Here is a 25,381-nt window from a genome sequence, read left to right on the forward strand (position 1 = left end):
CAGAATAGTAAAAGAAAAATTACAGGCAATCTCAGTTATGAACAGTTATATTGAACAAAATGGTGTATCAGAATTCAGTAATATAGGCCCTGGCCAGTTGGTTCAGTGGTAGAGTATCAGCCCAGCATGTGGAAGTCCTGGGTTCAATTCCCGGTCAGGGCACAAAGGAGAAGTGACCATCCGCTTCTCCACCCCTCTCCCTTTCTTTCTCTCTCTCTCTCTATCTCTCTTTCCCCCCTCTCACAGCCATGGCTCTTTTGAGCAAGTTGGCACTGGGTGCTGAAGATGGCACCATGGCCTCGCCTCAAGTGCTAAAATAGCTTGGTTGACAAGCAACAGAGCAGTAGCCCCAGATGGGCAGAGCATCACCCCATAGAAGGCTTGCCGAGTGGATCTCAGTCAGGGCGCATGTGAGAGTTTGTCTCTCTGCGTCCCTGCCTCACAATAATAAAAAATAAAGAATTCAATGCTATAGAAAATACCAGGAACAAGTTGGCTTTAACATTATTATGCAAACTATAAAATTATTAGCCACATGAACAGATTAAAGAAGAAACCCTATGACCATGCCTACAGCTGCAGGAAAATGCTTCCAATAACATTCCCCACCCATTCATCATGCATGATAAAAAAAAACCCCAAACTCTCAAACTAAGAACACAATGCCCTCAAATTGACAATGGGTATTTATCAAATACCTAAGGCAAACTTCAATGTTAATGAGATATCAATCTCTTTAAAATCATTGATTAGACAAGTATGTACTATTTCTTTTTGATACCACACTACAGTCCTGGTCCTTATAATATGACAAAGAAATATATTAGCCTGACCAGGCTGTGGTGCAGTCCATAGAGCACTGACTGGGGACATGGAGGACCTAGGTTCAAAACCCCGAGGTTGCCAGCTTAAGTGAGGGCTCATCTGGCATGAGTGTGGGCTCACCAGCTTGAGTGTGGGGTCACCGGCTTGAGCATGGGGTCATAGACATGACCACATGATCACTGGCTTGAGCCCAAAGGTCACTGGCTTGAAGCTCAAGGTAACTGGCATGAGCCCAAAGGCTGTTTGCTGGCTTGAAACCCAAAGTCTCTGGCTTGAAGCCCAAGGTTGCTGGCTTCAGCAAAGGGTCACTGGCTCAGCTGGAGCCCCCCAGTCAAGGTACATATGAGAAGCAATCAATGAACAACTAAAGAGCCACAACTACGAGTTGATGCTTCTCATCTCTCTCTCTTCCTGCCTGTCTGTCCCTCTCTCTCTCATTAAAAAAGAAAGAAAGAGGCCGTGGCCAGGTGGCTCAGTGGTAGAGCATCGGCCTGGCGTGCAGGAGTCCCAGGTTCAATTCCCGGCCAGGGCACACAGGAGAAGCGCCCATCTGCTTCTCCACTGCTCCCCCTCCCCTCTCCTGCCTCTCTGTCTCTCTCTTCCCCTCCCGCAGCCAGGGCTCCACTGGAGCAAAGTTGGCCCAGGCACTGGGGGTGGCTCTATAGCCTCTGCCTCAGGAGCTATAATGGCTCTGGTTGCAACAGAGCAATGCCCCAGATGTGCAGAGCATCGCCCCCTGGTGGGCGTGCTGGGTGGATCCTGGTTGGGCGCATGCGGGAGTCTGTCCAACTGCCTCCCCGTTTCCAACTTCAGAAAAATACAGGCCCTGGCCGGTTGGCTCAGTGGTAGAGCGTCGGCCTGGCGTGCGGGGGACCCGGGTTCGATTCCCGGCCAGGGCACATAGGAGAAGCGCCCATTTGCTTCTCCACCCCCACCCCTCCTTCCTCTCTGTCTCTCTCTTCCCCTCCCGCTGCCAAGGCTCCATTGGAGCAAAGATGGCCCGGGCGCTGGGGATGGCTCCTTGGCCTCTGCCCCAGGCACTAGAGTGGCTCTGGTCGCGGCAGAGCGACCCCCCGGAGGGGCAGAGCATCGCCCCCTGGTGGGCAGAGCATCGCCCCTGGTGGGCGTGCCGGGTGGATCCCGGTTGGGCACATGAGGGAGTCTGTCTGACTGTCTCTCCCCGTTTCCAGCTTCAGAAAAAAGAAAAAAAATAAAAAAATTAAAAAAAAAAAAAAAATATATATATATATATATTAAAGAAGAAATAAAATTCCATTGTTTGAATATGACATGATTAGTTACATAGTAAACTCATAGACTCTATAAGCATTATATTTTTAGCAAGGCAGCTGGATATAAGATGAATACTCAAAATTAAACTGTATTTCTATACACTACAGAGAAAAAAATTTAATGCCATTTATACTAATCTGTATTGACAGAAATCTGGCCAGTTTCTTGGGGATGGGGAAAAGTAAGAGGAAAAGGGTGGGGGAAGGGGTGCAAAGGAGCACAGGAAAACTGTGGGTGATACAATCATCCCCATGCCTGTGGTGACGGTTTAATGGTTGTCTGTGGCTATCAAATTGCAATCATTATACAGTTATATGATGGTTATCAAAATGTGCACTTTATTGTGAGTCGACTATCCCTCAGTGAAGTCTGGTGAAGGTGTAGAGACCCTAGAACACCTGTACACTGATGCAAGTATAAATAGTACAATAACCATGGAACACAATGTGGGATCACTTTGTAAAAGGGAATGTGCATATGCCGTACAGCCCAGTGACTGTACTCCTAAGTGTGTGTCCAAGAGCAGTGTTTTTCAAGGAGGTCACCATAGGAATTGTGGGTTGAACACTTCTTCATTGTACATTATGAAGGTCTGTCTAATACTTTGCCTGACATTTTTACTCCCTGAGCCCCCTGCCCTGTAAGAGCCAATAGTGTCCCCTTGCAGCTAAAATATTGGTACCAACCATGCACTCATCTATTTCTCCATTTCACAGACCCCTTGCAATTAAGGTGGAGTTATGTGACTAGTTCTGCCAAACAGGCCATGGGTAGAAGTGGCACATGTCACTTCTGCAGCCAAATATACATGCGCTGGTTAATAACCCTCTTTCCTTGCCTAACAACAAAGGAAGCATGCATGTTCAAAATGTTACTATTGTAAGAGAGCAGAGCCTCCATCAGGCAGGGTCCCCACACAACCACGTGAACACAGAAATCGCCACAGATCCACAATGGACATACACTGTGAGTGAGAAGTAACTATTATGATAAGTCACTGAGATTGGAGGGTTTTGTACCACAGCATAAATTAGCTTACATCAACTGATAGGTTGACTTCTTAATCATTTGACAATTAAAAACATGCACATATCACCAAATGTCCCCTTCAGGCACAGTGACCTACTGGAGAATGACTTTCCTAGAAAAACTACTTGCATACCAGGAGGCATAGCTAAATAAGACTATTTCAGCAGCATGATTTATAATAACAAAAAACTAAAAGCACCCTGGCTGGTGGTTCAGTGGATAGAGTATCAACCCAACATATGGACATCCCAGATTTGATTCCCAGTCAGGGTACACAGGGGAAGCAACCATGTGCTTCTCTCCCCCTCCTTCTCTCCCTTCTCTCCCTCTTCCCCTCCTGCAGCCAGTAGCTGGATTGGTTCCAGCGTGGCCCCGAGCACTGAGGATAGCTTGGTTGGTCCAAGCACGTCAGCTTCAGGTGCTAAAAATAGCTCAATACTCGAGCATCATTCTCAGATGGGATTGTAGGGTGGATACCAGTCGGGGTGTGTGTGGGAGTCTACCTCCCTCTTCGCCTTCCTCTCACCTAAAAATATAACAAACAAAACAAAATACTAAAAGCAATCCAAATGTCCATCAACAGGTAAATTACTTAAGAAATTATGGGAATTTAGAACATTTACATACTGGAATATTATACAGAAATAAAAACCACATACAGCAAGCAACACAGAACATAATATTGAGTAAAAAAATTCACTCACAGAAGACTACACACAATATGATATTATTTTTTTTATTTTTTATTTTTTTTGTATTTTTCTGAAGCTGGAAACGGGGAGAGACAGTCAGACAGACCCCTGCATGCGCCCGACCGGGATCCACCCCGCACGCCCACCAGGGGTGACACTCTGCCCACCAGGGGGCGATGCTCTGCCCCTCCGGGAGGTCGCTCTGCCACGACCAGAACCACTCTAGCGCCTGGGGCAGAGGCCAAGGAGCCATACCCAGCGCCTGGGCCATCTTTGCTCCAATGGAGCCTTGGCTGCGGGAGGGAAAGAGAGAGACAGAGAGGAAGGAGGAGGGGTGGAGAAGCAGATGGGCGCTTCTCCTATGTGCCCTGGCCGGGAATCGAACCCGGGTCCCCCGCACGCCAGGCCGACGCTCTACCACTGAGCCAACTGGCCAGGGCCCAATATGATATTATTTTTATTCAGATCAAAGCAAGCACAACACGGTTACATGATAAAACTTTTTTAAGAACATTAAGAAAATAATGGGCCCTGGCCGGTTGGCTCAGTGGTAGAGCGTCGGCCTGGTGTGCAGGAGTCCAGGGTTCGATTCCCGGCCAGGGCACACAGGAGAAGTACCCATCTGCTTCTCCACTCCTCCCCCTCTCCTTCCTCTCTCTCTCTCTCTCTTCCCCTCCCACAGCCAAGGCTCCATTGGAGCAAAGTTGGCCCGGGCGCTGAGGATGGCTTTATGGCCTCTGCCTCAGGCACTAGAATGGCTCTGGATGCAACAGAGCGACGCCCCAGATGGGCAGAGCATCGCCCCCTGGTGGGCGTGCCGGGTGGATCCCAGTTGGGCGCATGCAGGACTCTGTCTGACTGCCTCCCCGTTTCCAACTTCAGAAAAAAAAAAAAAAAAAATATATATATATATATATATATAAAAGAAAAAAAAAGTCAAGAAAATAATGGACACATGTTCTAGGATAGTAGATACCAGTTGGGGGACTCAATGGGACAGATATAAAGAGAATACAAGTAGAAACACTGGTATTGATCCTGCTATTTTTCCTGAGTAGTGGGTCAACAGTTATTCAATTTATCATGCCTTATAATTTAGCAAATATTAAATAAAATTAATTAAAATAAGGTAGCTAAAATCTTTGTTAAATACCATAGAACAAATTAAATATAACATAATTGTACAATGAATAAAAACTTCTCTATTACACAAATATTTTCCCAACAAATTTCAAGAGCACTTTAGCCAACGTCATATTTGGAATTCTACATTTGAACATGTAAACAGATGAGCACGCTCAAGCTGGTGTGCCAAATTTGATTACCACAGCAATTATGTCTAAGTTATGACCAACCTAACACCTCATTACGAACTCTTCCTTATATAAATCTTAAAAACCCTTCTATTTACTCTCAGTTTTTTCCTTTAAGAGTACAGCAGAAATGAAAAAAGGAAGACATTTAATGAAAACTCAGACTGCAAAGAGTGAATTACTGTTCCTAACTCGGTCAACGGGTTTTAAAAGACTTAATTTTCCAACGTACTCAATTATTTTTAAAGGCATAATGCAAAACAGGTTTTACAAGGTTTGTCTGTGAGAAAAGAAAGCTATTAACTTTCAATTCACTCAATGGTAGAAGTCCATCCAATACCAGGCCTGGGAAACAGGACAAGTCTCCAGCTCTGAATGAAAATGCTAATTATAACTGGATCTTCTGACCTTATCTGAACACTCCACTGCTGGCCTGCCTCTGCCTCTCTGAGCACAACGATCTTTATGACCATCTCCTGCACATGCCAATAGGGTTTTCATCCTTCACGTTCTACCATAATTGCTACCTCCCTCACCACTAAATGCCGATCCCCCCAGAGAACGCAGAATGCCTTCCCTGCCCTTCCGTGTTCCTATTTGCACCTCTCTTAGAGCAGATATTGTGATGCCCATCCTTCATCTCTGGAGAGTAAATTATAAGCTATTAAAAGGCAAGAATGGCGACGTGCCCATCTCGGTATTTCTGGGACGCCAAGCAGAGTGGCATCCCCACAGAGGATATTTAATAAATAGTTATACTAAATTTGCCTATGCAAACCTGTAATGATAAACTATGGGAGTCCTAACACTGACTAAATTTTCAGTAATCCATCCAAAGGACAAAAGTCTTCAGTAATAAAATCTTCAGTAACTTTTTCAGACAAAAGTTAAGAAGCAGTGGTTTCAAGATCGATGACTGCAATGGATCTAAATACAACTTGCAGCCTGGCCAAAATTTATTTTGAAAAGTGATCAAGTATATTTAAAAATGATCAACTACTCTTAGGACCAAAATGTGTAATAGCAGAGGGGTATACAAACTGATGTGGGCTATTTACTCATAAGGAGAATGTAGTTTACAGGTACGGATGAAGAACGAAGTGGCTGCAGAGAAGGGGAACAACAAAGCCTTTATTACCATACACATCCGTCTGCCTGCTATTCTTCCTGTCTTTAGCTTCTCCACATCGTGCCTTCTTTCCCAAGCTCATTGGGGGGTGGGAGTGGGGACAAAGGAAATATTTCTTTAATATGTCCCTGATTTCCAAATATCCACTTCTTTGTCCAAATTTGCCTTCCCATGTATTAACAGATTAACATATCATTTAAAAATCAGAAAATACATAGAGTTATGGTCATGCTACCCCTACCAATGCTTAAAGTTTATAAATAAACCCAGGAAAAAAAATGTAACACTTTCCCAAGCAATCTAGTTCTTTTTATGTTACAAATGATAGAAGTAAGATAACATGCCCAAAGAAAAGCAGCCCATAATTCAGAAAGATCTATTAGCTGTATCACAGGTTTTCTCCAAAATGAGTAACATTTCAGGTTCAAAAAGTATGACTCTTTAGAGCAATAAATTAAAAATGCTAACCCCACCAGTCACTAAACACAAACAGGTATGGCAAAGTGGGATCAGAGATTCAAGCTAGAGAGTCTAACCTTCAGTAAGCATGCCTGGATGACCCTACAGTCATGGATGTAAGGATCACTATGTTATAAAGCATATGCTCCAGGTATCAAAAGACATCTACACAGAAGTAATAATGTATCATCTGCAGCTAAACTATAACACCAAAATTCCAGCTGCTCTAGTTTTGGTCCTGTAGGTAAGATGCATCACTACTGAAGCAAGTAGTAACATCACAGCCTCCCGCAAGCCAGGGCCATCGTTATTTGCTGGGATCCCACCAACCACCAATGCCCACTGGCAGAGAACAACAGGAACTGAGTGAGACCTTAGATGAGCGGAAAACCATCTGCCCATGATTACAGAAGTGGCTCAGAGGAAGCTCTTTTATGGCGCTGGGAAATCTACTAGCATCTCCGTTTGTTTTGAACTTACTTTTCCACCAATTAGTGGGAGCACATGCATCTTCCCAGTCAGGCTGTCTTTCACAGACGAGACTATCAGGCAGGTCCCACACAGGATGACTTGGCGTCTGGTCCATCGGTTCACTGGCAACTGCATTTTGCCCTTCCGGACATTATACATTCCTGAGAGCTGAATCCGCTCTGAGCTACCGGTGCTGTGAGGTTTTCCTGAAACAAACGCAGGCAAACATGTTAGTCTTCACGGAATAAGTCTTTCCCTACTCATTGGAATACCAGACAAATATCCTGGACAACAGAGCATAACTATAGAAAAACAATCTAATTTGCAATGGAGAGAATCTGAAACCCAAAGTAATGCAACTGCAATAAGCACTACCACCTCCCCTCGCCATACATGTAAATAAAGAAATGCATTATTGTATTATTTTCCATATGAACAACTTTTAACCTACTTTTGCCCCACCCTGTATTTATTCTTCAGGGGGAAATTAAAAAAATAAATGGGTTTTCTAATAAGAACACTGTAGTCATAAGCTCTGTCCTCAAACATAAGGTTCTATGAGAAAGCAATCAATGAACAACTAAGGTGTTGCAACAAAAAACTGATGATTGATGCTTCTTATCTCTCTCCATTCCTATCTGTCCCTCTCTCTGACTGTAAAAAAAAAAAAAAAAAAAGAAAAGGTTCACACTGATCTAAGAAGCATGGAGTGCTGTGAGCCTGTGACTTGTGCAAAGAAATCTCCGTTTCCCAGCGGAGAACATGAACTTGGCGGAACAACATTAGACAAGTCCTACCAACTGAACAGGAGAATTTCTGTGATTAACACATGAAGGAATTATATCGACTGGGAGAAAAGCCCTTCCCGACTCTAGACAGTGAACATATAATATCCAAGAGTACTGAAGACCACGCTCGAAAATAAACAAGGGACATGAACAGGATACGAAGGAATAAACAAGGTTTATGAACAGAACCCAAGTCAGAAATGGTATATTTATTTGGAGGTTTGCCTAGTTGCCAAGGGCTAGCAGAAGAAACAGATTCAAGAGAAATTATATTCTTATGACTATTAAAATTACCCTAAGTAGCAAGCAGTTTGGGGAGAGGTCTCATAGCTACTAGAGAAGGAAACAGGAAGAGCAGCAGCACCAAAAATAACTCTCAATTGGATCCCAAGAGTGAGAACCTCCCAACACATACCTCTGGGCAGAAATGTTAGCAAATAACAGAACCAGCAGATTTAAATTTCACTTCCTCTTTCTCCCAGTCTATCAGAATGTCTTATAAAATGAATACTGCACACCACATACTTTGCCAGGGCTGGGTCAGCATGAACTGTGACAGTGGATCATGTACTTGAACCTGGCACCCAGCAACAGCCACACAGCCAGCCACAGTAGCAGACCAGGGACTCCACTAAGCTGTTTGTCCACCTCATGCTAATGCACCCACAGGTGGGGGGAAGCCCAGGAGACTTCAAAATAGACGTGAGTTGCCAAAGGCTGCCAGCAGTGGACTGGACCATTGTCACTAGCTTGTGCCATCTGCACCCTGAAGAGGAAGATGCCCAGGCTCCTAGACTAAGAACTTCTTTCTATATGACAGACGCTCTTCCTCTGGGGAAGACGGGTTAGAGAGGAGACTCAAAGAGAAAAATGAAAGGTAAGTGCAAGACTAAAAACAAGGCACAGCGCGGGCAAGTGGATTTCCAAAATCCAATTTCCACGACTAACATTCTTAACAGAGAACCTGATCCAAATATGCACACACACACACTTCCACACAGACTAATGTATGCAAAAACACAGGCGTTTTATTCAGCTACAGCAGAGAGCAGCTTCAAGGATACTTGTCTGTTAAACTGTCATGTTCACTGACCTGTTACATTGGGAGTTTTTAGCAGTTGACAACAGCCCTTCCATTCTCCAACTCTGCAAATATCCCAGAGAAAGTCCCAGAGCAAACCCCCAGATAGAGCGGACTAAGGTTAGGAGGGATTTATAAGAGAAACGTAGGAGACGCCAACAGAGACAGGCCTTTTATTCCCCAGTTGGAAAAATTCCCAAGGGGCCTGAATGGTCCTAGAACCCAATGGTTAAGGTCAGTCTGTCCTTGGAAAGCCCTGGACATCCCAGCCGGAACCAAATCACTCCTGTTCTGTTCTGACTGAATTTCAATATCCTTGCTGTCTGTTGCCTCCCTGGGTGCTCCAGATCAGACACACCCTCCAAACTGAGAGGGCTCGGTGTGTACCGACTGGGCTCTGGGGAATGTGGACAGGAATGAGCAGTCCACACCTGGGCAGTCACCCAGGTGCACCCCCTTTGTGTCAGACTTCCTTATATTGTGACATAATGAACTATCTGAGCTCTCCCCAGCCATTCTCAAACTTCTCAATTCAGAGGAGTTCCAATTGTCCTAGGGCTAGATCAGGGGTCGGGAACCTTTTTGGCTGAGAGAGCCATGAACGCCACATATTTTAAAATGTAATTCCGTGAGAGCCATACAACGACCCGTGTATATTATGCATTATCCAATAAAAATTTGATGTTGTCCCGGCGGACAGCTGTGATTGGCTCCAGCCACCCGCAACCATGAACATGAGCGGTAGGAAATGAATGGATTGTAATACATGAGAATGTTTTATATTTTTAATGTATTATTTTTTTTATTAAAGATTTGTCTGCGAGCCAGATGCAGCCATCAAAAGAGCCACATCTGGCTCACGAGCCATAGTTTCCTGGCCCCTGGGCTAGGCTTTCATGAATATCAACAACATATAAGTGATCAATGCCTGCCAGTGTAAAGTTGGATCAATTGTTACAACTTTTATTTCAGAACTGTTATGCTAACCCTGGTTGGGAAGTTCAATCGGTTAGAGTGTTGTCCCCATGTGCCAGGGTTGTGGGTTCGATTTCCAGTCAGGGCACATAGAACAATCAAGCAATGAGTACACAAATAAGTGGAACAATAAATCGATGTCTCTCTCTCAAAAATAAATGAATCAATCAATCAAGAAGGGAAGTGTTACACTAATTCTCTACAAGTTTAAGGCATTTTCTTATATAACCCAGGAGGAAACACAAAGGCAAGTATTTCAAGGTGAGATAGGGACCTGACCACAACAAAAGGTGATTTAAAACATACGCCTTCTCTTTCTTCCTCCCTTGGCACCCAGTAATTTGACAAGACTGAACCCCCATAAACCCACTCATGGAAAAGAAGCTCTGATCATTGCCAAGTCCCTTGTGCCCACTGTGATCTCTCCCTCTCCCCTCCACCCTGACCAGAGCCTTCCATGCTCAGGTAACCACTGATCCACTTTTGTCACTTGTTGTCCAAATTGTTGCGTGTGCCAGGAGCTCCCAGTATTTTTATTATTGCATAGTATCCACTATATGAACGTAACAGTTTAACCATTCAGCAGCTGATGGACTTTTGGATTGTTTGTTTCTTTCTTTTTTCCTATTTTGACTGAGAACATTGATGTAAAGCTCTTGTGTGAGCATATGTTTTTCTTCTCTTGGGTAAACACATAGGACAGGAATGGCTGGGTTGTGCCATTTACATCTCCACCATCGGGGCAGGAAGTCCCAGTGGCTCTAACCTCTTGTCAACCCTGTTAGCTGTTCTAGAGCACAGGTGGTGGTATCCTCCTTACTGATTTTTCTGAAGTGACTAATTCAAATCTTTCGTCCAGAATATGTCCTTTGTCAGATACATGACTTGAAATATTTTCCCCCAGTCTGGTGTGCTTTGTCATTTTCCTGACAGTACTCTGGGAAAGCAAAATTTCAATTTGAATGAAGTCCAAATATTTATCATATATAATTAATGCTTTTTGTGTTTTAGTTAAGAACTCTTTGACAAACTCAAGGTCACTAAGACATTCTCCTGTGTTTTCTTCTAGAAATTTTATAGTTTTAATTCTTACATTTAGGTCTATAATTTTAATTTTTGTTTTGTTTTTGTTTTTTTTGTATTTTTCTGAAGCTGGAAACGGGAAGAGACAGTCAGACAGACTCCTGCATGCGCTCGACCGGGATCCACCCGGCACGCCCACCAAGGGGCGACGCTCTGCCCACCAGGGGGCGATGCTCTGCCCCTCCCGGGCGTCGCTCTGTTGCGACCAGAGCCACTCTAGCGCCTGGGGCAGAGGCCAAGGAGCCATCCCCAGCACCCGGGCCATCTTTGCTCCAATGGAGCCTCGCTGCAGGAGGGGAAGAGAGAGACAGAGAGGAAGGAAAGGGGGAGGGGTGGAGAAGCAGACGGGCACTTCTCCTGTGTGCCCTGGCCGGGAATCGAACCCGGGACTTCTGCACGCCAGGCCGACGCTCTACCACTGAGCCAACCAGCCAGGGCCTATAATTTTAAGTTTTTATACATATCAAGAAATAGGAATAAGTTCAAGTAGGGTGGGGCAGGGTTGTTTATTTGTTTGTTTGTTTTTTGACAAAAGACTACCTAAATTATTCCAGGATCATTTGTTGAAAAGATTATCATTCCCACTAACGTGCTTTGGCACCTGCATTAAAACCCTTCTGACCTAGTTGGGTGGGTCAATTTCTCTATTATTTCTGTTCCACCCATCTATTTGCCTTCTGCTACTGGGTCTTTATCATCAGTCTTGAAAGCAGGTAGCATGAGCCCTCCTGTGTGCAGAATGACTCTTTCACTTCTTCCATCGCAAATGTGAGTGCCTTTTATTTCTTCCCCTTGCTTCACTGCACTAGCTGGACCTTCCATATGACACTGAAGTCACCCATTTGAGGCGTTTCCTTTTGCCCATATAGGATTTTAGTGCTACGTAAACTTCCTTCTCAGCACTGCTTGAGCTGCAATCCACAGATCCTGGTAGATAATGGTTTCAGGCTCACTAATCTTTGACTCTGCAGTGTGTCATCTACTGTTAATTCCACCAAGTGTTCTTGTCATCTCCCGAAGTTCAAAAGTGTGACACACATACACTTACACACGCGCCCACAAAATAAAACACAAAATAGTTGTTCACATGTCTTTGTCAACTAATTCTATCACTGGTATCATGTGCAACAGTTTTGTTTCATTGAGTTTTCTCTTCATTATAGGTCATTTTTTCCTGCTTCTTTGCACACCTGGTCATTCATGTTGGATCCCAGTCATTTAGACTTTTAAAATCTTGTGGAGTGCTGGGTAGTTTTATATTTCTATAAATATTATGGAGTTTTTGTTCTGGGACACAGTTAAGTTAGTTGGAAATAGCTCAGTTCTTAGGAGGTTTGCTTTCTAAGCTTAGTCATATTAAGACCAGAGCGGCCGTAAGCCTGGAGGCTAACAGTAGTATTAGCCAGCAATCCCCTGCTGAGTATTCTGATACCCTGTAAATGATGAGATGTCCTACTGTGGCTGGTAGGAGCAAGCTATTCCTGGTTCTGACTGAGCTGCACAGTGGTCCCCTCTGCTTCTTCTCTGCGGTCTTCTTCCCCCCAGCCGTGGGGAAGTTCGCTTACACACGCACCCTGACCATGACCCAGCTGAAGGTTCATGGATGACTCCCCGCACTCCTCTGGGACTGGCCTCTGACCAGCGCCCCTCTTCCCGGCACTCTGCTTGGTGACCCCGGGCTGCTTAGCGGCAGTGCCTGCCAGGCTGCCCAGGCCCCTCCTCTCTGCTGCTGGGGCCTGGGGCTCTCTCCTACCAGTTAGTTGGAACATGTTTAGGGTTCTAATCTGTTCCCTCTCTCAAGGAGTACACTTGCCGTGGGATTTTGTGTCCTATGCTGCCCGATGCCCAGTGTCTGATTTTTAATAGTTCCAGGTGAGAGTATATAATCGGTCCCTGTCACTCTATCGTGGCTAGAACAGGTGCCATTATTTTTAATTTAACTCAGTCTTTACACCAACTGTTTTTTCCTTCAAAGTGCTGAATATCAATGTATTACTATATTCAGACATTCCAAGAAGCCCGGTAGGACCAATGGACTGGAAGAGCTACCAGCCCTTGTCCGAAATGGCTCCAAACTATAGTATTAACTTAAGTTCTTCTCTTCTTTTCCAATTATTGACTTTAGTGAGTATAGAAGCAACTTCTAATTTGCTGCCTAACTTTACGTTCAATCCAAAAACAAAGGGCCTAACGTTAGCTCTCTGCCCTTTTTCAAAGTAAAAAACTGAACTTTGTGGTCAGTTCTTCTCTCCATTCACAGGTCCTTCTTGACTTCCATCTTCAGGCGTCCCCAAACTATGGCCGGTGGGCCGCATGCAGCCCCCTGAGGCCATTTATCCGGCCCCCTGCCGCACTTCCGGAAGGGGCACCTCTTTCATTGGTGGTGAGTGAGAGGAGCACTGTATGTGGTGGCCCTCCAATGGTCTGAGGGACAGTGAACTGGCCCCCTGTGAAAAAAGTTTGGGAACCCCTAATCTAAGTATTAGTCTAAGCAGTTTGGACTTCTGAACAATTCATTTCTGGCTGAGTGTCACTGTCCTACCTTTTGGAAAAAGAAGTGTAAACGGAACAATCATGCATAGTTCATCTATCTCTCTAACCTGCCACAAATATGAGAACTTCATGCTTAATAGATATAACTAAGATAGCTGGATTGACCTATTCTGATGGGAAAATCCAGGCTGAGAATTCTAAATAAAATAGTCTTCTTTGTCAACTCAAGTGGGAGGAGGGCAGATTAGTATAACAATTGCTTCTGACACAGTGGTTCTAAAAGTGTGGTCCTAGGACCATAGCACCACAGTCACCTGGAAGTTTGTTAAAAATGCATATTCTCAGGCCCCCACCCTGGAACTCCTCCGAGTCTCCTAGGGTGGAGCCCAGCAGTCTGTTTTTATAAGCCCTATATAAACATGGGTCTGGAGCAAAGAACAAAGAGTTCATTGTGAGGCTCAAATTCCTGCATCTTTTAAAATAAAAGAGTCTGGGTTTTTGCTCATTTCTTCTTTCTTCTCTCTTTCTTCTCTTCTGAGGCTTTAAAGTCTATGCTGAACTACCACTCCACAAAATGAGAGAACTTTAGCTTTCGGTGGAGGGGAGAATATAGTAAGAAAATCACTAATTTGGATATCACTAACTTACAATTTTGACCAGGAACTTTTAAAATGAAAGTCTACTCGTCTTATCTATAGGCAGGAAATATGACTAAATAAATTAATAAACATGATTAGATGTGTTTATTTACAGAAGTGAAACGAGTCTGTTCTGCTACAATGTGTTTCATGAATACCAATTAGCTCATAAATGAGCACACAGAGGAGAGATGTCGGCATCCTATGAACATCGTTCTGGTTCACAAGGAATTCACTTTGCGCAAGAGGAGTCGGAATAAAGGCAGTCGAATTCTAACTTTCAAAAACAAAGGAAAAAGCTCACGGTCCAGGCCCTATCTCAATGCCCTGAAGCTAGCATTTCTATTCTTTTATTGGACATTTTTAATATTCCTCAAGGCAACTCAACTTCCAGCCATACCACGCTGCCCGCCCAGGCTGTCCCAAGCTGTCTCCTGAGGTCCCCATTAGGATTTTTGTTAGTGCTCTGGTTATAGAGATGCATGGGGTTCGCATCCTGCCCTTCACCAACTCCATTTTCTCATAAATCCTTTTCAGAATTCTCAGGAACATATATATAAGTAGCCTAAACATTTGGTTTAACTAGAAGACCATTAAAAACAACAACAGGTCGAAATGCAAACTTAGGCTGTTACACAACTGCTGGGGTCTGCTCTCGAAGCCTGCGGCAGTCTGTAAGCGTCGCCGCCGCTGTCGCTGCCTCAGCGGTTCCGGGAGTGTCAGACCCGCCGTTGCCCGCGCTGCCGCCGCCCAGCGCCTCTGGGAGCCTCGAGAGCCCCCGTCCGGCCTCGCAGGCCGGTGCGACCGCCTGCGTCTGCTTGGCGCCCCTTGCCACCCGCCGCTCCGGCTGAGATGAGTGGGGACTGTTAGATTCAGGGAGTACTGGGGCTGCCAAAGAGTGTAACTATTGCAGGAACAGTAAGTAAGTGCTGATATGGCTCCTGTGAGGCTGGGAACAAAGAAGGTCAGAGACCCTTATCAGAAGTTTAAGTTTGAAATTCGCCACTAAGCTAAAACCGGCCCCTGTTGTTATGCCGGCCCCTGTTGCTATGCTGCGTGTGACCTCCCTAGCCAATAGCTAAACTGCCACATCTGCTTCTGTCCTATGCTTGCTCACTTAGGATATATAAGGGCCTGGCTGTAAGCTCCAGGCGCGGCTCCCATTTGCAGCTCCTTGTGGGCACGGTGTCTCCGGACATCTCGGGAGTTCGCCCCTGCGCAGGTTAAACTGGCCAATAAAGTAACATCTTAACTCCTGAAAGTCTCTGACATTTGTTCTCTTACCCGGTGGATGCTATATTTTGGGGGCTTGTCCGGGATTCTCCCTTGGCGGAGTTTTGGGTCAGAGACCGGAAGGACAGCTTGAGCTGAGTAAGTATTCACGGAGGATCCTCATTTGGTTTGGTTTTGGGCTCCAGAGCACACAATCCTGAGGTAGTAGGTGGGACGCTGCCGGTAACCTACCCAGGGCTTTCAGAACGGGACTCTGTTTTCTGAAAGGAATTGTTAACTCTAGGAGTTAACTTTGGGAGTGACCGGTCACATTAGAATCCGTTTTGCGCTGCGCTGCATTTTGTCTGAGCTCCAATGTCTGAGTTGAGTGTGAGAGAGACAAGTGTGTTCCTTGTGTTAATAGTGTGTGTTGCCTGTATCCTATCCTTTCTCATTATTCCTGAGTCATCTAGGATGGGACAACAGGAGTCTGTGCCAGGATCCCTGCTCGAGTACCTGTTGAAGAATTTTTCTAATTTCCAGAAGAGGGCTCAGGGGTACGGAGGTCCGCAGCCGAGTCCAGGTTTCCTCCGGACCTTGAGCCAGCTGGAATGGCCTGCATTTAATGTGGGACGGCCCACAGAGGGCACTTTTGACCTTCCAATTTTGTTTGCTGTCAGAGCCATGGTCTATAGGGCTCCCCACCCAGACCAATACCTGTATATGGATGTACAGCCATTTTGACTCCTTCGGGAGGGCAGCCATTTTGCCCCTCCAGGAGGCGCCGCCGGCACCAGATGCTGGCCCACGGGCACCTCCTCGCCTCATCTATGTGCCTTTTTCCACTAGTGATTTATACAATTGGAAACATCAGAATCCCCCATTTTCCAAGAAACCTCAGGGACTAATATCTCTCCTTGAGACCATTTTTAGGACCCATCAGCCCACATGGGATGATTGTCAGCAGATTTTACAAACCCTCTTCACTTCTGAAGAAAGGGACAGAATAATGAGAGAAGCTGCTAAGGCAGTATTAGGAGAAGAAAGGGAAATAGAAGACGTTCTCCCGTCTCAACCTCCTACCTGGGACCCTAATACCACTGGGGGAAGGGACGCGCTCCTCCAGTATCGCCGGGCTCTGTTGAGGGGGCTCAAGGCAGCAGCTAGAAAGTCAACCAACTTTAGCAAGGTAAGTGAAGTCATCCAGGGAAGAGAGGAATCCCCAGCAGCCTTTCTAGAGAGACTCATAGAGGCTTATAGAGTATATACCCCTCTAGATCCTGAAGCAGAAGAGAACAGGAGATTAGTAAATATAGCCTTTGTGACTCAGGCCACTTCAGATATTAGGAAAAAGCTTCAGAAGATTGAGGGGTTCGAGGGAGAGAATAGAAGCAAGCTATTAGAGATAGCCCAGAAGATGTATGTCAATAGGGATGATCCGGAGGTTGGCAGGGCGAAGGAAGTTGCCAAAATTCTGATTGCTGCCACTGCCCAGAAACCTCCTCCCAAAGGGAAAGGGGGACAGCAAAGGGCCAGGGACGGCGAATAGCAAAAGATCAATGTGCCTATTGTAAAGAGAAAAGGCACTAGAAAAGAGAGTGTCCAAGGTTAAAGGCCGACAGCCAAGGGCCAAGACAGGGCCCAGAAGTCTTTCTCCAAACCTTAGGCTGATGGGGCCAGGGCTCCATTCCCATCGGCTCGCAGGAGCCCATAGTCACCTTAACAGTCGAAGGAAAACTAATAGACTTCCTAGTTGACATGGGAGCCACCTACTCAGTCCTAAAGAAACCACAGGGCCAGATGCAGAAGACAACTACTAAGATAAGAGGGGCAACGGACAAAGCAGAAACCTACCCATGGGCCACCACAAGAATTACTGACTTAGGTCGAGGCACCATCACCCATTCTTTCCTAGTCATTCCAGACTGCCCTTACCCACTGCTTGGAAGGGACTTATTGCAGAAACTTCAGGCCACCATAACCTTCCAACGGGAGGAAAGCCCTATGGGGAACAAAGAGGCAGAGGTCAGCATAGAAGTAACTGTCCCACTGTCTGAAGAACACTTACTTGCCACCGTCCTAGAAGGTAAGGAGGCCGAGGAAAGGGTTCCAGATGCCCTGCGTGCCCGGGTACCTGAGGTTTGGGTGGAAACCAACCCCCCAGGTTTGGCTGCTCACCAATCGCCTGTCCTGGTGCAACTGCTTAGCACTGCTAGACCGGTTAAGATCAGGCAGTACCCGGTCCCAGCCCGAGCTAAACAGGGAGTCGCCCGGCACTTGCAATGCCTGCTGGAGGCAGGCATCCTTCGAAGGTGCCAACCAGCCTGGAACACCCCTCTGCTTCCCGTCCAGAAACCAGGGAGCCAAGACTATCGTCTGATCCAGGACTTGCGGGAGGTGAATGCACAGGTAGAGACTATTCATCCCACGGTGCCCAACCCGTATACCTTACTGAGCTCATTGCCCCCAACCCATACCTATTATTCTGTCCTGGATTTGAAGGATGCCTTCTTTTGTATTCCCCTGGCACCTCAGAGCCAAGGGATCTTTGCCTTTGAATAGAATGACCCAGATAATAGACTGGTGGGGCAGTTCGCTTGGACCAGACTACCATAAAGGTTTAAGAATTCCCCCGCCATTTTTAATGAAGCCCTCAGCAAAGATCTGCAGGCTTTCCGCTCCTCCCATCCGTCAATCGTACTGCTCCAGTATGTGGATGACATCCTCATAGCTGCCAAGGATGGAGGAGAGTGTGAGGAAGCTACCTCGGACCTGCTACAAGATCTCAGGCGAATGGGGTATCGAGTCTCCACCAAGAAGGCCCAGATTGTGACGCAAACTGTAAGTTATTTGGGTTATAACTTACAGGGAGGGCAAAGGACATTATCCAGCCAGCAAATTCAGATGGTCTTGCAGATCCCCGAGCCTACTAACAAGAGACAGGTACGAGAATTCCTGGGTGCAGTAGGATACTGCCGATTGTGGATATTAGGCTTTGCAGAACTAGCTGAACCCCTGCACAAACTGACCAGGGGTAAGGAAGAGCAGTTCACATGGACAGATAAAAAGAAGCAAGCGTTCCAAGCGCTGAAAGAGGCCCTAGCGGCTGCCCCAGCTTTGGCCCTGCCAGATCTGGCCAAACCGTTTCAGCTATTTATAGCAGAAAAGGGAGGCGTAGCCTTAGGGGTACTGAGCCAGGAACTTGGGCTGTAGAAGAGGCCTGTCGCCTATCTGTCCAAGAGACTTGATCCTGTAGCCTCGGGATGGCCAACATGTCTGAGGGCACTTACTGCCACCTCCATACTAGTCAAGGAGGCTAGTAAATTGACTTTAGGGCAGGACATCAAAGTCATTGAGGAACACTACGTAGAGCAAGTGCTGCGAGCACCTCCTGACTGGTGGCTTTCTAATGTGTGGCTAATGCAGTATCAGGCTCAGCTGCTGAACCCTCCATCTGTTCAGTTCCTCAAAGCTGCTGCCCTGAACCCAGCGACTCCACTTTGGTCCACAGTTGCAAACAAATCCTTGACACAGTAACTGGCTCCCGCCCGGACTTAAGGGATCAAGCATATGGGAAGGCAGACCTGACCCTCTTTACAGACGGGAGCAGTTTTATTAAAGATGGACAGCGACATGCAGGGGCAGCAGTGGCCATAGAAAATAAGGTCCTGTGGCAGAAAGCACTGCCCGCAGGAACATCTGCACAAAGGGCAGAGCTAATAGGACTAACCTGAGCCTTACAGATAGCAGAGGGAAAAGTTGCCAACATCTATACTGACAGCCGGTATGCATTCGCCACTGCCAATGTCCACGGAGCCATATACAAGGAGAGAGGCTTACTGACAGCAGGGGGGAAAGACATTAAAAATCGCAATGAAATTCTTGCCCTCCTAAACGCCATTTGGCTACCTACCAAAGTTGCCATCATCTACTGCAAAGGACACCAGAGAGGGGCAGCCACTAGGCCACAAGAAAGCCTTCTGCCATCGCTGCCTAAGCCAACGCTACTCCTGGATCCTAGATATTCCCCAGAAGAAGAGCAGGAAGGGATGTAGTTGAAAGGGAAGAAAAATCAGCAGGGATAGATAGAGCTTCCAGACTCCCGGCTCTATTTACCCCAGGGAATAGTAAGAGAAATAGTAGGAGTATTCATACTAGTACCCATCTAGGACAAAACAAGCTAGAACAACTTATCAGGAAGTATTATGTAGGGCCCAACATCAGAGATATTGTCCACTCCATTGTCTCGAGGTGCAGCATCTGTGCCAGAGTAAATACGCAGAATAAGAAGCTACCCCCCTTTGTGAGGTATCGGGAGAAAGCTCTGGGAGAACTGTAGAAAATATATTTCACAGATATGACCCCTGGGAAGTCAGGTTATAAGTATCTACTAGTATTATTAGACACCTTCTCAGGATAGGTAGAAGCATTCCCCACGTGAGGAGAGGCTGCTTCCACAGTCTGCAAAGTCTTATTAAGGGAAATCATACCTAGATATGGCATTCCCCTAGCCCTAGGATCAGACAATGGACCTGCATTCATATCCAGGATATCTCATAATTAGCCACTAAGTTAGGTATCATTTAGAAATTGCATTGCATTTATAGGCCCCAAAGTTCAGCACAGGTAGAAAGAATGAACAGGATTCTGAAGGAAACTATAATTAAGCTGAGAGGGGAGACCAGCGAAAACTAGGTTGAGCTCCTCCCTTTCGCCCTTTTTAGAACCAGATGTACCCCCTATCTCAATAAATAGATCCCTTACGAAATCTTATTTAGGCAACCTGTGCCCCTTGTACCTCAATTGACCAGAGGGGAACTAGAGATTTCTAATCATAATTTCCTCAAGTCCTTGCAGGCCCTGCTCCAGAGTAGAAATAAAGGTCATTGAACTGAAAGCCTGCCAGGCTTCCCGGCCCCATCAAGGGACATGTCTGTGCTGTGGAAAGTAGGACATAAGAAGGTTTTACAGGTTACTCAGCAAACTGTTCAAAGACTGTCCAAGAGGCACTTCTAGCAGTACACCACCCAAGGACTGACTCCCACGTAGACGGGTCCACACACCATGATCCTGAGCACCCCCACTATTGCCAAGGTAGAAGGCATACCCGCCTGGGTCCACCGCAGCCGGCTGAAGCTTGCAGTCCCAGCAGAGACACCTTTGTGGACAGCAAAGACTGACCCCGCTGACCCTGAGAAGGACAGCATGCCCTGCTTCAGCCACAAACCAGAAGTTAACTGGTCCACGCATGGCTAATGCCTAGAGGAACTAACTTAAGGACTCTTTTAATCAGGCTTTAGGAAAAGGGAAACTAGGATCAAAAGAAAGTCAACTTAATTGTCACTAAAGGTTAAAGATTTTTAAATCAAGAGTTTTGACTAGAAAGGAATTGTATAGTTTTAATAATAGAAAGTATAAAATGTAGAGGTACTTTTGAAAAGAAAAGGGAAAAGCAAGTTGTTATGAAGGCCAGTTATTTCTGGATAAGAAAGTGCATAAAAGTTGAAGGTTTATGTAAGTTGCAGAAGGTTTGTGTAAGTGGCAGAAGGTTTGTGCAAGTTGTAAGAAGTTAGTGCAGAGAAGAAAAATATAAGGCAGGACACGTTCCTTGTGTATCAGCCCTGCAGATATTGCAGGAAAGTAGTTTATTATCTTAAAATAGCGTGTGCTTGTGTACTTTTGCAAAGATATTGTACAAATGTGCTGAAAACATTGTAACCTTGTAGGTTTCGCCTATAAATACCCTTCTCCCCCTGAGCTCATTGCTGACCATTGTGAGAGGCGTAGTAGGCTAATCACTAGCCAGTGTTTAAGACCCAATTAGCTTATAGCTACAGCTAAAGTAGAAAATTCTCATGAGCCCCAGCCTTATACCATTCTCCCCAATGATGAAGAATCAAGGGTTTGATCTATGCCCAAAGAGATGGGGGAATGTTAGATTCAGGGAGTACTGGGGCTGCCAAAGAGTGTAACTATTGCAGGAACAGTAAGTGCTGATATGGCTCCTGTGAGGCTGGGAACAAAGAAGGTCAGAGACCCTTATCAGAAATTTAGGTTTGAAATTCGCCACTAAGCTAAAACCGGCCCCTCTTGCTATGCCGGCCCCTGTTGCTATGCTGCGTGTGACCTCCCTAGCCAATAGCTAAACTGCCACATCTGCTTCTGTCCTATGCTTGATCACTTAGGATATATAAGGGCCTGGCTGTAAGCTCCAGGCGCGGCTCCCATTTGCAGCTCCTTGTGAGCACGGTGTCTCCGGACATCTTGGGAGTTCGCCCCTGCGCAGGTTAAACTGGCCAATAAAGTAACATCTTAACTCCTGAAAGTCTCTGACGTTTGTTTTCTTACCCGGTGGATGCTACAGGGACCACTTGCACAACGACTCCCAGATCGAAGCAGATTTCCGATTGAATGCTTCTCATAAACACAAAGATCGGAAACACCGGCACAAAGAGCTCAAGAGGACAAGGAGAAGGACCGAGAAAAGTCCAAGCATAGCAACAGTGAACATAAAGATTCTGAAAAGAAACACAAAGAGAAAGAAAAAAACAAACACAAAGATGGAAGTTCAGAAAAACATAAAGATAAACATAAAGACAGAGACAAGGAAAAACGCAAGGAGGAAAAGGTTCGAGCCTCCAGGGACGCAAAGATAACGAAGGAGAAGGAAAACGGCTTCTCGAGTCCACCGGGAATTCAAGATGAAGATGATGGCTATCTCGCTCCTCCTAAAGAGGATATAAAGCCATTCAAGAGGCCTCGCGATGAGGATGCTGCTGATTATAAACCTAAGAAAATTAAAACAGAAGATATCAAGAAAAAGAAGACAAAAACTAGAGGAAGAAGAGGACAGTAAATTGAAAAAACACAAGAATAAAGATAAAGATAAAAAAGTTCCTGAGCCAGACGGCAAGAAAAAGAAGCCGAAGAAGGAAGAGGAGCAGAAGTGGAAATGGTGGGAAGAAGAGCGTTATCCTGAGGGCATCAAGTGGAAATTCCTAGAACATAAATGCCCTGTATTTGCTCCACCATATGAGCCTCTTCCAGAGAGTGTCAAGTTTTACTATGATGGTAAAGTCATGAAGCTGAGCCCCAAAGCAGAAGAGGTAGCCACGTTCTTTGCAAAAATGCTCGACCATGAATCTACTACTAAGGAAATATTTAGGAAAAACTTCTTTAAAGACTGCAGAAAGGAAATGACTAACAAAGAGAAGACTATTATCACCAATTTAAGCAAAAGTGATTTTACCCAGATGAGCCAGTATTTCAAAGCCCGGTCGGAAGCTCGGAAACAGATGAGCAAGGAAGAGAAACTGAAAATCAAAGAAGAGAATGAAAAGTTACTGAAAGAATATGGTTTCTGTATTATGGACAACCACAGAGAGAGGATTGCCAACTTCAAGATCGAGCCACCTGGGCTTTTCCGTGGCTGTGGCAACCACCCCAAGATGGGCATACTGAAGAGGCGGATCATGCCCGAGGACATCATCATCAACTGTAGCAAAGATGCCAAGGTTCCTTCTCCTCCTCCAGGACATAAATGGAAAGAAGTCCGACATGATAACAAGGTCACCTGGCTGGTCTCCTGGACAGAGAACATCCAGGGTTCCATTAAATACATCATGTTGAACCCCAGTTCACGAATCAAGGGTGAGAAGGACTGGCAGAAATATGAGACTGCTCAGCGGCTAAAGAAGTGTGTGGACAAGATCCAGAACCAGAATTGAGAGGACGGGATGTCCAAAGAAATGAAGGTCTGGCAGAGAGCTGTAGCCCTGTACTTCATCGACAAGCTTGCTCTGAGAGCAGGCAATGAGAAGGAGGAAGGAGAAACGGCGGACACCGTGGCCTGCTGCTCGCTGCGTGTGGAGCTCATCAACCTGCACCCAGAGTTGGACGGCCAGGAATACGTGGTCGAGTTTGACTTCCTGGGGAAGGACTCCATCAGATACTATAACAAAGTCCCTGTTGAGAAACGATTGTTTAAGAACTTACAACTATTTATAGAGAACAAACAGCCCGAGGATGATCTCTTTGATAGGCTCAATACTGCTATTTAAATAAGCATCTTCAGGACCTCATGGAGGGCTTGACAGTCAAGGTGTTCCGGAAGTACAATGCCTCCATCACGCTACAGCAGCAGCTGAAGGAGCTCACAGCCCCAGATGAGAACATCCCTGCGAAGATCCTATCTTATAACCGTGCCAACCGAGCGGTTGCGATTCTCTGTAACCATCAAAGGGCACCACCAAAAACGTTTGAGAAGTCCATGATGAACTTGCAATCAAAGATTGATGCCAAGAAGGATCAGCTTGCAGATGCCTGGAGAGACCTGAAAAGTGCTAAAGCTGAAGCTAAGGTCATGAAGGACGCAAAGACCAAGAAGGTGGTCGAGTCAAAGAAGAAGGCTGTGCAGAGACTGGAGGAGCAGTTGATGAAGCTCGAGGTTCAGGCCACAGACCGAGAGGAGAATAAACAGATTGCTCTGGGCACCTCCAAACTGAATTACCTGGACCCGAGGATCTCAGTGGCTTGGTGTAAGAAGTGGGAGGTCCCCATTGAGAAAATTTACAACAAAACCCAGCGGGAGAAGTTTGCCTAGGCCACTGACATGGCGGACGAGGACTATGAGTTCTAGCCAGTCTGGAAGAGCAGCGTTCTGTGCAGAGGAACAGTGGGGTTTGGGGAAGATGGATGAACTGTGAGCCTCGCGCCTTCACCTGAGGGGGCGAGGAGGCGTCTTAACAAACCAACATCTTTGAGAAAAGATAAACCTGAAGATGATATAAGGGAGAGCTGAGCCAGTTGTCCTATGGACAACCTATTTCAAAATATTTCAGATATCAAAATTCTAGCTGTATGATTTGGTTTTTGTTTTTATTTTCAAGAGGGCAAGTGGCCGAGAATTTGTCAGAGTTCCGCCAGGCAAATTCGCTGTCTCACTGATGCATTTGGATTCTCTTAGCTACTGTATACAAAGTTCGATTATATTGGTGCGTTTTTACAGTTAGGGTTTTGCAATAACTTCTATATTTTAATAGAAATGAATTCCTAAACTCCCTCCCCTTTCCCCCATTTCAGGAATTTAAAATTAAGTAGAACAAAAACCCAGTGCACCTGTTAGAGTCGTCAATATCTATTGTCATGGGAATAGATTTTCATTAAACTTGAAGCAGTTGTGAAAAACAACAACAACACAGAAGTATAAATTTGGTGGCTGCCAATTATACATCTTTGCTAAATATATCCTAGTACCTATCATTGCAGTAGTTTAAAAATAGGTCCACAAATTCCTTTAAATTCTTCCCTGCAAAAGGTAGAGTCTGACTCCACCCCTCTGGTACAGGGATGGCAGTTAGTGACTTACTCTAACAAACAGAAAGGGGCCGGCTTGAAGGCTGCTTGGGACTCTGAAACCAGGTGGAAGGGGACATGTAGCTTCCTCCCTGCTCTCTTGAGGATCATTCGCTCTGGGGGGCTGGCTGTCATGTGACCAGGACCTTCTGGGAACCCTACGAAGAGGCCAACAAGATAAGGAACTGGATCTTTGCGCAAACAGCCAGCAAGGAAGCACGTCCTGTTCCCAGCAGCCACATAGACAAGCCATGTATGAGGCCGATTGTCCAGCCCTGGTGATGTCCAGCGAACTCAGCCCCTAGGACTTCTCCAGCCAGAACTACCCAGCTAGACATTCCTTAAAAAAACTCTAAGATAATACATGCATGGTAGGTAAAGTGACAAAGTTTTGGCAGAATAACTAATACAACTTTACTACGCTGGTTTCACTTGGTTCCAGTTACCTGAACATAGTAAGACACGTTAACCTAAATTTTCTGCCTGGCCTGTGGTGGCACAGTGGGATAGAGTGTCGACCTGGAACACTGAGGTCGCCCGTTCGAA

At 45.8% G+C, this 25,381-nt stretch overlaps 2 protein-coding genes across 2 annotated transcripts in view; one reads left to right on the plus strand and one right to left on the minus strand.

Annotated features, from left to right (window-relative positions):
• The window catches only part of PHLPP1 (PH domain and leucine rich repeat protein phosphatase 1), a 201,520-nt gene that overhangs the window by 90,520 nt on the left and 85,619 nt on the right, over nt 1-25,381 (minus strand). The window contains exon 2 of the mRNA XM_066352344.1: nt 7,221-7,417. Coding sequence (XP_066208441.1) covers nt 7,221-7,417 — 197 coding nt within the window. The remainder of the gene's footprint in view (nt 1-7,220; nt 7,418-25,381) is intronic.
• LOC136383364 (DNA topoisomerase 1-like) lies at nt 21,949-24,657 on the plus strand. Its single transcript, XM_066353199.1, is given in 2 exon segments — nt 21,949-23,533; nt 23,536-24,657. Coding segments are annotated over 2 exon segments (1,872 nt in total). The 5' UTR covers nt 21,949-22,245; the 3' UTR covers nt 24,120-24,657.

The sequence above is a fragment of the Saccopteryx leptura genome, chromosome 11 (genome assembly GCF_036850995.1).
Source record: "Saccopteryx leptura isolate mSacLep1 chromosome 11, mSacLep1_pri_phased_curated, whole genome shotgun sequence".
Classification (NCBI taxonomy): Eukaryota; Metazoa; Chordata; class Mammalia; order Chiroptera; family Emballonuridae; genus Saccopteryx; species Saccopteryx leptura.